At 41.3% G+C, this 13,586-nt stretch overlaps 3 protein-coding genes and 1 pseudogene across 3 annotated transcripts; all 4 read left to right on the top strand.

The window, feature by feature from the left end:
- The first annotated feature begins 528 nt into the window (after positions 1 to 528).
- Positions 529 to 2,508, top strand: LOC121750784. Its single transcript, XM_042145394.1, has 3 exons — positions 529 to 1,211; positions 1,643 to 1,814; positions 2,181 to 2,508. The coding sequence occupies exons 1-3, from the start codon at positions 1,149 to 1,151 to the stop codon at positions 2,249 to 2,251; spliced, it is 306 nt and encodes a 101-aa protein (XP_042001328.1). The 5' UTR covers positions 529 to 1,148; the 3' UTR covers positions 2,252 to 2,508.
- Positions 2,509 to 3,204: 696 nt separating this feature from the next.
- LOC121753141 (methyl-CpG-binding domain-containing protein 11-like) lies at positions 3,205 to 5,600 on the top strand. Its single transcript, XM_042148334.1, has 3 exons — positions 3,205 to 3,349; positions 3,444 to 3,528; positions 4,444 to 5,600. The coding sequence occupies exons 2-3, from the start codon at positions 3,457 to 3,459 to the stop codon at positions 5,368 to 5,370; spliced, it is 999 nt and encodes a 332-aa protein (XP_042004268.1). The 5' UTR covers positions 3,205 to 3,349; positions 3,444 to 3,456; the 3' UTR covers positions 5,371 to 5,600.
- Positions 5,601 to 6,450: 850 nt separating this feature from the next.
- On the top strand, positions 6,451 to 8,071 carry LOC121750795 (annotated as a pseudogene).
- Positions 8,072 to 10,333: 2,262 nt separating this feature from the next.
- Positions 10,334 to 11,101, top strand: LOC121752622 (agamous-like MADS-box protein AGL29). The gene has a single exon (XM_042147742.1). The coding sequence runs from the start codon at positions 10,388 to 10,390 to the stop codon at positions 11,099 to 11,101; it is 714 nt and encodes a 237-aa protein (XP_042003676.1). The 5' UTR covers positions 10,334 to 10,387.
- The last annotated feature ends 2,485 nt before the right edge of the window (positions 11,102 to 13,586 follow it).

Genomic DNA, 13,586 nt, shown 5'->3' with positions numbered 1-13,586 from the left:
CGGTTCAACCTCAAAACCGGCGGTTTTTCCACGAAACCGGCGGGTTGGTCCACGGTTTTCCGACACAAACCGCCGGTTTCTGACCTCACCTAGCCCCCTACGCCTGAAAAGCTTCCGGAACCGGCGGAAACCGGTCGGAACCGCCGGTTCAAACCGGCGGTTTTCCTCCAAAACCGGCGGTTTTCCTCCAAAACCGGCGGTTTTCGCCCAAAACCGGCGAACCGCCGGTTCATACCTATCCCTACTTTGAACCCCTACGAACCCTAGCCGTTCGACCCTTTGAACCGGCGGTTCGAACCGCCGAACCGCCGGTTTTGAACCGCCGGTTCACGGTTCAAGTTATGCCCGAACCTGAACCGGCCCTTATGACCCTCCGACCCTTCAGCCGGTTCAACCCGCCGGTTCAACCCGCCGGTTCCGGGCCCGGTTCCGGTTCATGAACCGGCGGGCCCGAACCGGCGGTTAACCGGCGGGCCGGGCCGGATTGTGCATGCCTACTAGTAGTAGTAGTACAAAAATCATAGTCATCCACTTCAAATATTTTTTACAATTTCCCCACAAAATTCCAATCTCTCCTTATATAAATCCCTCACCTCCGCCTCTCCACCACAACGCGGCGGAGCTCCGCCTCCAAAACCACCAAATAAACCACTAAAGCTCTCAACTGACACTACAAAAATCAAATTCGCGCTACAAGGAATAGAAATGCTACTCAGAAGCTCATCATCACCAATTCTGCATTCATGGCCAAATTCCGCATCAGAGCCCGACTCCCTGCCTCAGCTGCTACGGACCAGATCCGTCTCCTTCTCGGCGTCCTGCGACTGCAGCTCTCCGACGCGGATCGCGTTCGACTCATGCATTAGAGCACCGCTGAAACCGAAGAAGAGCTTCCGCCCGATCCGGTGAAGATCCAGGATAGGAGGGAGGCAGTGTCGTTTTTCCTGTCGAGCTCCGGCTTGGGCGAGGCGACGGCATCGGCGGCAACGGAGGATCATGCTCTTCCATCTGAGAGGACTCTGCAGGAGACGGGGGACGGCGGCGGCGGCGGAGTTGTCAGAAGTAGAGGATCGTATGGCGGTGGTGGGAGAGGGCGGGACGACGGGCCGGGACCGGGCCGTGGGATTAGTGAGGCGTATTATGAGACGATGATCGATGCTAACCCTGGAAATCCTCTGTTTTTAGCTAATTATGCTAATTACTTGAAGAAGGTAACATTAAACTTGTTTGATTTTACTATTTTTAATGAAATTAGATTTCATTGATGCTATGTTTGTCGATTTTCACACATACACGTAGTTATGCAATATGTGCGTGGTGTGAGTTAAACATCAAACAGCCTAGTTAGAAAGAAACTGATCTGAAACTTGTAATTTCTAGTAAATTTGCTTGTATTGTTTCTGTATAATTTACCTTCTGTGAATAGTTTTGATCAGTAATTAACACAAACTATATGATTAAGTTAATTAACACACATTTATTGTACTCTGTTGTTCATGAAGATTCATTTTGATGTAGTGTTTAGTTTGAGTTTGATGAAGGCTTCTTCTTTAGTATCGTGTCTTATAATGATGTAGTTACCATTGTTGTTTTCGTTGATGAATAATGGAATTGATTTTGTACACAATAATTTGATTTGTAGGTTAAAGCAGATTTCACAAAAGCAGAGCAGTTCTACGAAAGAGCTACTTTGGCTAACCCTGCTGATGGAAATGTGTTATCACACTATGCTGATCTGTTATGGCAGACTCATGGAGATTCTGCTCGAGCGGAGGCTTATTTGATCAAGCTGTCAAAACCGACCCCAACGACTGGTGAGAATCTGATTCTTTGTTTCTTGATTACATGCTTTTCTTTGTTGCAACTTCAGAATCTTTTGTAGTTTTAGTAACAAGGAAAACTCTCCTTTGTTTTTTCTCTGACGCACGATAAACCTTGATCCCGTGCTACTTCAAATAATATCGGTAGTTAGTTAAAAGCTCCTCCCGTTTGCCTAGTGTTACACAACTTAAAGTTGATCTAGTGAAAATGTGGATATAATTTGATATATGCATGAATGAAGAGTCATTTTTCTTGAGTTTTGTTTATGTCAACATGATCAAAGAATGGTTTATCGCAGACATGTCTGTTTTGCACTGTGTTTATTTGCTGAAACTCAGGAGATGTCAATCTTGTGACAGTTTTGTGCTGGCTTCGTACGCTCGGTTTTTGTGGGATGCTGACGACGATGAGGAAGAAGAAAATGACGTAGAGGCGGCCAAGGCCTCAAACAACCAATATGCAGCGGGAAGTCTTACGTCACCTTCTGAATTCATCATTACTGAATCTCATTGGCCTCCTCTTGCTGCAGCTTCTTGATCTAATGCAGTCTCTCTCAATAAGTGTGTGTATACGTGAAGAGGTTGCTATATAGATGAGCTTTGTGTAACAGTCTCGTGTTGTATATAGTGAAAAATTATGCGAGAAATAATTAACTTTGCCAGCAATTATTTCGGAGTTTTTTGAGTCTTTGCGCTTTTGTGTCATGTGTTCATGATCGAAACAAATAATTGTACTCATTGTGTTTGAACTCAATAGCAATGGGGCGCCCTAAGGGTACAATCAAACTTAATTATACATAAGTAATACTAATCCGTACACACATTTTAAATAATTAATGAACTCAATAGAGACATAACCATGAATGAGGTGAGGCTGAACTCATCTAACCCAATTGAAGCCCGGCCCAAATATAATCCTAACCCCATAGCCCGGCCCAAATATCGACCCCCACGTCACCATGCCACCAAAATGGCATTATCCATTGCATCTCACCGCTATATTCCCACCATTGAACAATCTCATCCGGACCTCAAACCTCATTATCCAATCCAATTTACTCACCATTTCAGGAACGTTATCGGGACTCACGATCTTTCTCTTCCCCACTCTCACCCATCGCGCGTGATCTCACTCACCCAAAATCCTACACTCCATAATCTCCCGTCCCACACACTCCCCGTCATGTAGCGTGGCGCAGCAGCTGACAAACGAAAATTTAAGATAGGGAGTGATATAGCAAAGTAAACCGGGATATCACCGTTAGATCGTCACAGCCCTTCTAGTGGGGCGGCACGTGTCCCAGCACACCCGCTCGAGAACTTTCTTACCAAACGAGGCAATCACAAACTGTCTGCAACGGTCAGATCCACGACTCTCGCGGGTGCCACGTGTCCCACGTAAAATATCTATTTGCTCCTTTTGAGGTGGTTTTAGCATTATCTCGAAATAAGGCGTCGTGGCGGTAAAGTTTTGGAGCACATTTTTTGTTTAGTTAGAGAGAGAGAGAGTAGAGAGAAGCAGAGAAGAGGTAGCTGAAGCTTCTCACTGCGACCGGTTTTTTCTATCTGCTTTGTTTTGTTTCACCTTTCCGCTCGTAACTTCACCTGGATTTGGTTGTGTAGGTACACGAGAATTATGCCGGAGATTCAGCGCAGTGACGAAGTTGTGTCGGTGGAGCTCCCTGCTCCTGCTTCCTGGAAGAAATTGGTACTCTTTTCCTTAAATTTTGTAGCTATTTTGCTTGCTGTTGACTTTCATAGAGCTCACTTTCTAAGTTTTTTTGGCTGAATTTTGCTATGCCTTTCCTTGTTTAGTGTTTGTTTGCTTGTATTTTCTCGTGCGGTTGCGGTTACCCTGTGTTTCTGGTATTAGGGTTTAATTTATACCAGTTCTTACTAATTTGCGATATTCTTTCAACCATGTTGTAGCCACTAGTTGTTATTCGTTTTACATGGTATACTCCTATTTTGGTGTTAGGATGGGTTTGCCTATGTAGTTTCCCATTTTGCGGAAACAATTTTGATTTTTTAGTTTCTCTCTTTTAAATTTTGTTAATTTTTTTGTTATCTTAGGACTGTTTTGTTGATACTTTTAGTTTGTAGTGATAATTTTCTGTAGTTATGGGCTAAAACAGTTGTCTTGGAACCCATGTTTAAACAGCGTTTTACACGAAGAATTGCTTTCTTGCTGATGGTTGAGGAATGGGTTGACTGCTTACAATTCCTGTTTTGTTATTAACCCTGTTAGCTGTTTATGAACATCAGACTGTGATTTCATTTGTCTGGTTTAGGGTATGTTGTAGGTTTGTTGAGTTCTTCTTGGGTGACTTGAATTGAGCTTGTTAGGATAGCCTAATTTCTTGGATCCCGGATAGTTATTTTATGCTTGTTAAGTTCAACCTGACTCGCATATCGGCCAAGATGGTATGTTTTCATTTGAACGGCCAAAATGGTATGTTTTCATTTGAACAAAACCAGCTTGTTGAAAACCGAAATGGATGAGAATTTGGTGATTATTATGTATGGACATGGCATTGAATTATGGAAGGGCATGAGACGGTAGGAGATTGTTGCCTGGTTTTGTTTTATAGCAGGTCCTGATATTGTGATATATATTTTGCAGTACTTACCGAAAAGGGGTGGAACTCCCCGGAAAAATGAGATTGTATTTGTTGCACCTACTGGGGAGGAGATCAGCAGCCGCAAGCAATTGGAGCAGTACTTAAAATCCCACGAGGGAAATCCTGCAATATCAGAATTCGACTGGGGTACCGGTGAGACGCCAAGGAGATCTGCTAGGATCAGTGAGAAGGTGAAGTCAAGTCCTACATCTTTGGAGATTGAGCCACAAATGAAACGGCGCAAAAGATCATCGATAACTAAGAAAGAGAAAGAGGCAGAAACTGGGAAAGAGGAAGCTGAGGGGACTGAAGTTGATGGAAAGCCAGATGCAGGAAAGGAAGCTGCGAAAGAGGAAGCTGATGGAAATCAAGATGCAGAAAAAGGAGCTGAGGGGATGGAAGTTGATGGAAAGCAAGATGCTGTAACTGAAGACAAGGCCGGTGAAGATAAAGAAACCAAAGTCGGTAGTGACGACAAACTGCAGGAGGAAACTGTTAAGGTGAGCGAACAGGATGCCATAGTTAATACTGATGTGCAGAGTGATGCCAAGGATGTTAAACCCGATACGAATGGGAAGGATGATGTGAAAGATAATGGCACTGGAGGTGCTTCTCACGAAGGTGAAAAAGCTGAACACGAGAATGTGGAGGAACCTGTATCAGAGGCTGCTCCCCACGCATCTTCTGAGCTTGCCACCCCGGATAAGCCCAATGAAAATGAACAGGGAGCAACTAATGGAGCTGAAGCGCAGGTGGCCAATGGGGGGCCACGCGTATCTACTCAGGAAATGAACGGGATCCAGGAAGGCGGTATCAAAACGAGCGTGCAGGAACAGGAACAAGGTAATAATCTGAAGGCGGAGTCCATGGATAACAGCAAGGTGAACCAATCGCCACATCATCCGTCTCCAACTCCCATTAGTTGTTAAATGTTGTTAATGTAGGCATCGAAGTGTCGGGTACCTTTTTTCTGATATTGAAAATACTCCAAACTTGGATGACTGTAATCTTAATGTAACTAGATGCTGTTAGAGATAGGGAGTTGGTTATGTTTTACATTTGACAGTCGTAGCTTTTGTGTATTCTGTTGCTGTGGATATCATGTTATATTATGCCATGCCACTCCGGCCCGACTTCGATGCGGCTGGCTATTATGTTAGCTTTTGATTGTTGATCGTTGCAGCAGTGGTTAGGCATGATGAGTCTTTCAACTGGAAGATCTGAAATAGATCTTTTATTTCTATTTTTAGAATTTTGTATTTTGTGTGATTGTTTATGAAACTCAATTAAAGTTTGAACTTATATTGAGTTTCATAAACTAAGGTCATTAGTTAGATTTTATCTAATCCGTGTCTAAAATTATTAGTTTTGCGTGGGGTTAGTCTTTTAAATTCAAAACTAAAAAATGATATGTAGGTCAAATTGTAGCAAGATTTGGAAATATAACAAGGATTTTTCTTGTTAAATTTATGTTTGTGTTATTAAAGATGGTACCTGAAGTCCTTTTTTAATTATAAATGTATGTATAAAATTGCGATGTACGAAAGCTAATTAAGAAAAGCATGTCAACATAATGTTAGGTTCGCGCAAGTTAGATTCGATGGTGCTTTTTGTGGAGAAATATATTGGAAGTATCAATACTTCAATTGTAATATTTACTTACCATATTTAGAAAACTGGGAGTATTAAGAAAAATAGACGATGTTAGGTTCGTGCATGCAAGTTAGATGATGTTTATGGTAAAATTGAAGAATTAAGGTAAAAAAAAACGAGATACCTTCGTAAAGTTTATGGCGAAAGTCAATAGGAAAGTTGAAAAGTGTGAATCAAGATTGATGAATGAAAAGGCAATGAAAAGTTAGGAATCTTATTCCAAGGTAACCAAGTTCAATATTTGATCAGAAAACCACATCTTAGAATCAAGGTTTGGAATCTTTTAATTTGTAGTTTGGTATCACCCTGCAGACAAAGCATTGTAGGTTTACAACATTGAAATCTACCTTTGAAAATCAACAATATTCTAGTAGTGGTCCTACTACAAATTGGATGCCCATCTCTCTTTACTTTTCAATCCAAGATGGTTGCATATTTCCCCCTTCTCTTCTTCATTTTGCTATCTAGTTTTCCATCGCATGGTACTCTCTCTCTCTCTCTCATGATTAGTCAGTTCTAAACAAGTTAATTAGTTTGATCATGTCTTCTTTTCATTATAAAGTTATGACTTTGCTAAAAGAATTTACTGAATTATTCAGTTTATAATGGTAGATAACTCATCTATCTTGAAGTTATCTGACCTAAAATGTCTAATTGTCCTTAATTATCTGTCTCTGCATAGATGCATTCACGGGCACGTTCGGGGTGAACTACGGCCGGCTCGCGGACAACATCCCCAAACCGGAAAGTGTCGTGACGCTCCTCAAGGCGAACAAGATAAAAACACCCGGATCTACGACGCGGACCCCAGCGTCCTAAAGGCCTTCTCAGGGTCAGGGATCGAGATCATAGTAGGCCTCGGGAACCAGTTCCTCCGCGACATAAGCATCAACCAGGACCGAGCCGTTGACTGGGTCAAGACCAACGTCGAGCCCTTCCTCCCGGGCACCTCCATCACGGGGATCGCGGTGGGGAACGAGGTCCTTGGGGGCGGGGACCCCGAGCTCTGGGAGGTCCTGGTCCCCGCGGTCCGCAACGTGTACAACGCCCTGAGCCAGCTCAGCCTCGCCGACAAGATCGAGGTGTCGAGCCCCCACTCCGCCGCAGTCTTCGCCACCACATTCCCCCCCTCAGCAGGGGCGTTCAAGGACTCCCTCCTCCCCTACATGAGGCCTCTCCTCCGCTTCTTCTCCCACATCGGCACCCCTTTCTACATCAACGCCTACCCTTTCCTCGCCTACATAAGCGACCCTTCCCACATCGACCTCAACTACGCCCTCTTCGAGAAGAACAAAGGCATCTACGACGCCAAGACCAAGCTGCATTACGACAACATGTTTGACGCGATGGTGGATGCTGCCTACGCGGCGCTGGAGAAGGTCGATTTTCACCGGATGGAGGTGATCGTGTCGGAGACCGGGTGGGCGTCGAAGGGGGACGACAACGAGGCCGGTGCGACAGTGAAGAACGCCAAGACGTACAATGGGAACCTGAAGAAGAGGCTAATGAAGAAGAAGGGGACGCCTTATAGGCCGAAGAGGGCTGTGAAGGCGTACGTTTTCGCGCTTTTTAATGAGAATTCGAAGCCCGGGCCGACTTCGGAGAGGAACTTTGGGTTGTTTAAGGCGGATGGAAGCACTTCTTATGATATTGGGTTTACTGGCCTTGTTCCAAGCTCTGCTTCTTCCTCCTTTCTTGGCTCTTCTATTAAGGTATGGAAAATTTTGTGTTTTTTTTTTCCTTTGCATTATGATTACTGAGGGTTTGTGTTTGGTGTTGTGATGTTTGCAGACATGGATATGGGTGCTTTGTGTGGTGGCCGGGGTTGTGATGAACTGATTGATTAAGGCTTAAATTGGGTTGATTCATTGCTCATGTTCATAATGAGTTTTCATGGGACGTGTATTTTCTTTCTATTTCATTTTGTATATGATACGGACATTATTCGAAAATTAATTACTACTACTAGTTTGTGAATGATGGGCTATATATTAAATTAGAAGATTTCGCGGTTAAAATAATGCCAGATTATATTTTAAATTTAAATAATTAGATAATAAATATAAAAGGTATTAATGTTAATTCTGATAGTTAAAACTAACTCATTTCTTTATCTTCAATATAGTCTCAAAATTTTTAATTTTCATAAATCTGTCAATTTAAATTATTTTTTAGAAAAAAATATATCAAATTAACGATAATTTTATAAGGATTTTAACGAGATCTCAATTGCATATATTCCGATGACGTTCAGATGATGAAATTTGATCATTTTTATTCAATTTTGTATATATTGATAAATAGAATTTTTATCGACAAATGCATCATATAGTATTTCTATAACAATTGAACAATGTATAATTATCACATAATGCTATTATCTTAGCAACACCTGTAAGTTTCACTTTCGTTTAATACACTTTTAACACTATTTGTTTTATTTTATTTTATTTTATTCTATTTATTTAGTTTAATTCTCGATAATTGTTATCGGCATTTTTTTTATTTTGGAGCTGTTTGGATGAACCGCCTCCACAAGATGAATATAAATGTGTTTTTAATTTTATTAAGCTATTGGGCTGGACTAAAATTTGGCCCTTTTAGCTCAAATCTATATTGTCTTTTATTGGGCCACTGACTAATAAATGCTGGAAAACCAAACACATGTAATCCACATAAAATTTACTAACCGTCTATTTCATGGAAAGCAAACTGACTCCTTAGTTTGATTGCTATCTTTAGTAGAGATATGAAAATACTATATAATCAATACTCTATTCGTCTCACAAGAAAAGTCACATTTTGTCATTTCAGTCCATTCCATAATAAGTCACATATTCACTTTTACCATAAATGATAAGTATCTCTCACATTTTCACTTACTCACTTCACTCACATACTATTATAAAACCAATATAAAAAAGTAGACAACATATTCCATTAACTTTTTCAACCTACTATACTTTACATTTCTTAAAATTCGTGCGCACACTAAATGTGATTCTTATTATGGAACGAAAGGGAGTATATGTTTATATTGTTTTAATTGCAAATTTATTTAATTTTTAATTTTACTTGTCTAATAAAATTTTATTATTTTCATTTTAAAAATTAAATATTTATTTAATTATATTGTTTCTCATTTTAGTTGATTAATTGATAATGTAAAATTAGTACGAGGAAAAATATTTTGGCCCCTATTGATTTATTTTTTCCTTCAATTTTAATTTTAATTTTTTTTTATTTATGAATATTTTAGGATCATATTCTGTTAATCAGATCTTTAGTTACTTCTACGTTTAATATTTAAAATTTAATTAATTACTGATTATCAGAGTTGATGATATACTTCTTTATAATTAAATTTTAATATATGGTAGTAAATATTAATTAGAATACACTGTATTATGATCCTTATTATTTAATAATTAATATTAAAAAAATAATAATGGCCCATATCGGATACATAAAATCAGGAGACCGTAGTTCACTCTAAATAACATTATATTCTTATCTTTATATTTTCTATAAGATCCTTAAATAATACTACTAGCAATTCAATAATTTATTGCTACGCTTATTGCACACGATTAGATAAAATTGGCTGTTTAGATAAAATTATAGCTACGCTTATCACATAATTTAGAGAGAGTACAAGACGACAAGACGTCTTTGAATACTCTAAACTCTACATCTAACCAAAAAAGCAATGTAGCATCGCGTACAATTATATTTGAAGTAAAATATTGTTCAACATAAAAATTAATTTTAGTAACCAAGTTGAATTGTTTTAAATGCATGCAATTACCACGATTTCGAATTCCCCGCCAAATATTGTTACTTTATTTTCGACGACATCACAATTTGGTAGCAAGATATATTCAGAATTTAGATGTTACACACAATTCTTAAAATAAGTATACGTGATAAATTTATTTGACCGACTTGAGTAATCGATTGCAAGAACACTGACAATGTTTCGAAATTCAAATCAAGTCAACACTTATGCATTTTAGTAATTGAAATTCAAATTAAAAAAATCATTCAAAGAATACAGCATAGATTTTATTGGATCATGAAAATACTATACAACATATTGTATCATTTACAAAAAAAAAGGAGTAACCAACAATTAATCCTATTTTTCAAAAATAAAAATTTCCACCTTTTCCTCACTATATATCCCATGCTACAATCCAAACAATAATCATTCCATATTTTCAAGAATCGCTACTTTTTCTTCCACTAACCTAGCGCAACAATATCCTTCTTTATATTTTTTAAGAGTAAAAAATGTCGGAAAAGAAAACAAGAGGTCGTCAGAAGATCCCGATCAGACTGATCGAGAACAAAGACGACCTCCTGGTTTCCTTCTCGAAGCGGCGCGTGGGCGTGTACAAGAAGGCGAGCGAGCTGAGCACGCTGTGCGCCGTGGACGTGGGCGCCATCATCTTCTCTCCGTCGGGCATCCCGCACTCCTTCTTCACCCCGGACTTCGACTCCGTCGTCCACGGCTGCCGCCGCGACGGCGACGCCCCGCAGACGAGGATCCACGAGATCAACAGGCGGCTGGACGACGTGGTGGAGCAGCAGGAGCGGGAGGAGCGGAGGGAGAAGCACCTCGGCGGCGGCGGCGAGATGGGGTGGTGGGAGTTCCCGTTGGAGAGCTTGGACGCGGAGCAGGTGAGGGAGCAGATAGAGTGGTTTCGGACGTTCAGGGAGAAGATTAAAGGGCGGGTTGAAGAGCTCAATAATGGCGGCGCGAGCTCTGCGGCGGCGGCGGGAGATGGCGGTGGTGTGTTAGGTGGGGAGAGTTTGTTTACTGCGCCGGTGTCTGATGAGGCGTATGGATTTGCTCCGGGGTTTGATGGTGGGAGGTACGGTTACGGGGCGGCGGCGTTTGGGGGTGGGATAGAGAATGAGTATTTTCCGGGGCCGGCGGATCTCGGCGGTGATGGATATGGTTATCTTCCTAGGGGATATGGAGAGGCTGGACCTTCCAAATAGTTGTTTCCAAACATATTACTACTACATTTTCATGTTGCATTTTATTTTATTCATGTTCAAGATATGTGTTAGAACTCGGTAGGGGAAAAATATTCGTTGTTATTCATAGTGAGTATAGCGATTACAGATTATATAGGCTAGGATATCTACACATAAGGTAACCCTAATTATAATTAATTACAATATATTTTCCATATAATTCCCCTTATTTCGTGTGATCTTCTCCTTGATTTCGTGTATCTTCTGACACTCCCCCTCAAGCTAGGTAGTGGGATTCCCAATGCTTAGCTTGCACAATACTTCGTGGAACGACTTCTAGTTCACCGCCTTTGTCGGGATGTCTGCTAGTTGATCTTCCGATTTAACATAAGGCATTTCTACCACCTTGGCTTCAATGTTCTCCTTGATGAAGTGTCTGTCTACCTCCACGTGTTTAGTTCTGTCATGTTGTACCGGGTTTTCCGAGATGCCTATGGCCGCCTTATTATCACAAAACAACCTGCATGGAAGAGCTGGTCGGAGATCCAATTCTGTCATCAACTTTCGTAACCACAATATCTCTGTCATTCCACTCTTGATTCCTCTGAATTCTGCCTCTGCGCTAGATAAAGCTACTACCTTTTGCTTCTTACTTCTCCATGTTACAAGGTTTCCCCCCACAAAGGTAAAGTACCCGGCAGTGGATTTTCTGTCGTTTGGATTCCCTGCCCAATCTGCGTCAGTGAAGCCGTGTATCTCCATGTGTCCATGTTTTCCAAACATAAGCCCGTGTTCCGCCGTTCCATTTAGATATCGGACAATCCTCAAGACTGCTTCCCAATGTTCCTCTTGAGATGCATGCATGAATTGACTCACTACTCCCACTGCATATGCAATATCTGGCCTCGTGTGAGATAGATAGATGAGCTTTCCCACAACTCGTTGGTATCTACCCATGTCGGTTGGTCTTGCTCCTTCCCTTATCTGTAGCCCGTGATTCTGCACCATCGGGGTATCTGCAGGTTTGCAGTCGACCATCCCAACTTCTGGTAGTAGATCAAGTACATACTTCTTCTGATTTATGAAAATCCCCTTTCTTGATCTTAGCACCTCAATTCCCAAGAAATATTTGAGAGGGTCGAGGTCCTTCATCTCGAATTCATGAAACAGGTTCTTCCTCAACTCGGCTATCTCTTTCTCATCATCTCCGGTAATGATCATGTCATCCACGTATATAATCAAACACGTGATCTTGCCATTCTTCTTGATGAACAACGTATGATCTGAATTGCTCTGTTCGTAGTCGTACTTCTTCATCACTTCTGTAAACCTGCCAAACCATGCTCTCGGGGATTGCTTTAACCCATACAGTGTATTCTTTAGTTGGCATACTTCCCCATCTAGGAAGTCTTCGGAGAAACCGGGTGGATGTTCCATGTACATGGGTTTTGGTAATTCCTCATGGAGGAAAGCATTGGTCACATCAAACTGATGAAGTGGCCATTCCTTATTAGCGACAATCGAGAATAGTACTCTGACAGTGTTGATTTTTGCCACTGGTGAAAAAGTCTCATCATAATCTACACCATGAGTCTGAGTGTATCCTTTAGCCACGAGGCGAGCTTTGTACCTGTCAATAGTACCATCCGGTTTCCTCTTTATCGTGAATACCCATCTGTATCCAACAGTTTTTGCTCCTTCAGGTAGTTTGCTCCGTATCCAAGTACTGTTCTTCATCAACGCCTTCATTTCTACCATCATTGCGTCTTTCTACCGTTTATGTTTCATTGCCTCTTCGGCTGTCTGTGGGATTTCCTCTTCTTCATATAGCGCAACCTCAAATGCCTGAGCCATTTTGGTCAGATTCCCTTGCACGAAGTTTGCTACAGCATAGCGGCTCTTCTTCCCAATCTTCTCTGGGGAGTATAGTTTTGGTGGAATTCCCTTCGTACTCCGATAAGGGAGCACATATCTTCATGTATCTCCATCAACTGTATTGTCTTGAGATTTTGTTTCAGTCGAGTCAGTGGTAACTGGTAATTCAACTATGCTTGGATCGGGAATTACCTCGGATATCGTCAGAGAAGGATTCTCGGGGGTTGGCTGAGATGACTCTTGTGGTGAGACCTGCTCGGCGGAAGTGACAACTGGATCGTTTGGTTCCTCAATCGAGGAGCTTGAAATTGGCACAACTCAACTTAGATAATCCGTGGAACCATCTGGATCACTCTCCCCCTGACTACTAAGGTGGGTGTGGTAGAAAAGTTCGGTTTCCAAAAAATTACAATTCATGGTGGTAGTGATCTTCTTGGTATTGGGGTCAAAGCATCTATACCCCTTCTGGTTTATCCCATATCCCACAAAGACACATTTGATGGCACAAGGTGAGAATTTCGTTCTTTCATGTTTAGGTATGTGGGTATAAACGGTACAGCCAAAGACTTTTGGTGGAAGGCTAAGGTATTCGGGAACGTGGGCTTGTTTAGAAAGGATATCAAGGGGGGTT

The sequence above is a fragment of the Salvia splendens genome, chromosome 10 (assembly GCF_004379255.2).
Source record: "Salvia splendens isolate huo1 chromosome 10, SspV2, whole genome shotgun sequence".
In the NCBI taxonomy this organism is placed as follows: domain Eukaryota; kingdom Viridiplantae; phylum Streptophyta; class Magnoliopsida; order Lamiales; family Lamiaceae; genus Salvia; species Salvia splendens.
The sequence above is the reverse complement of the archived record's forward strand: the minus strand, read 5'-3'. Positions and strand labels throughout refer to the sequence as shown.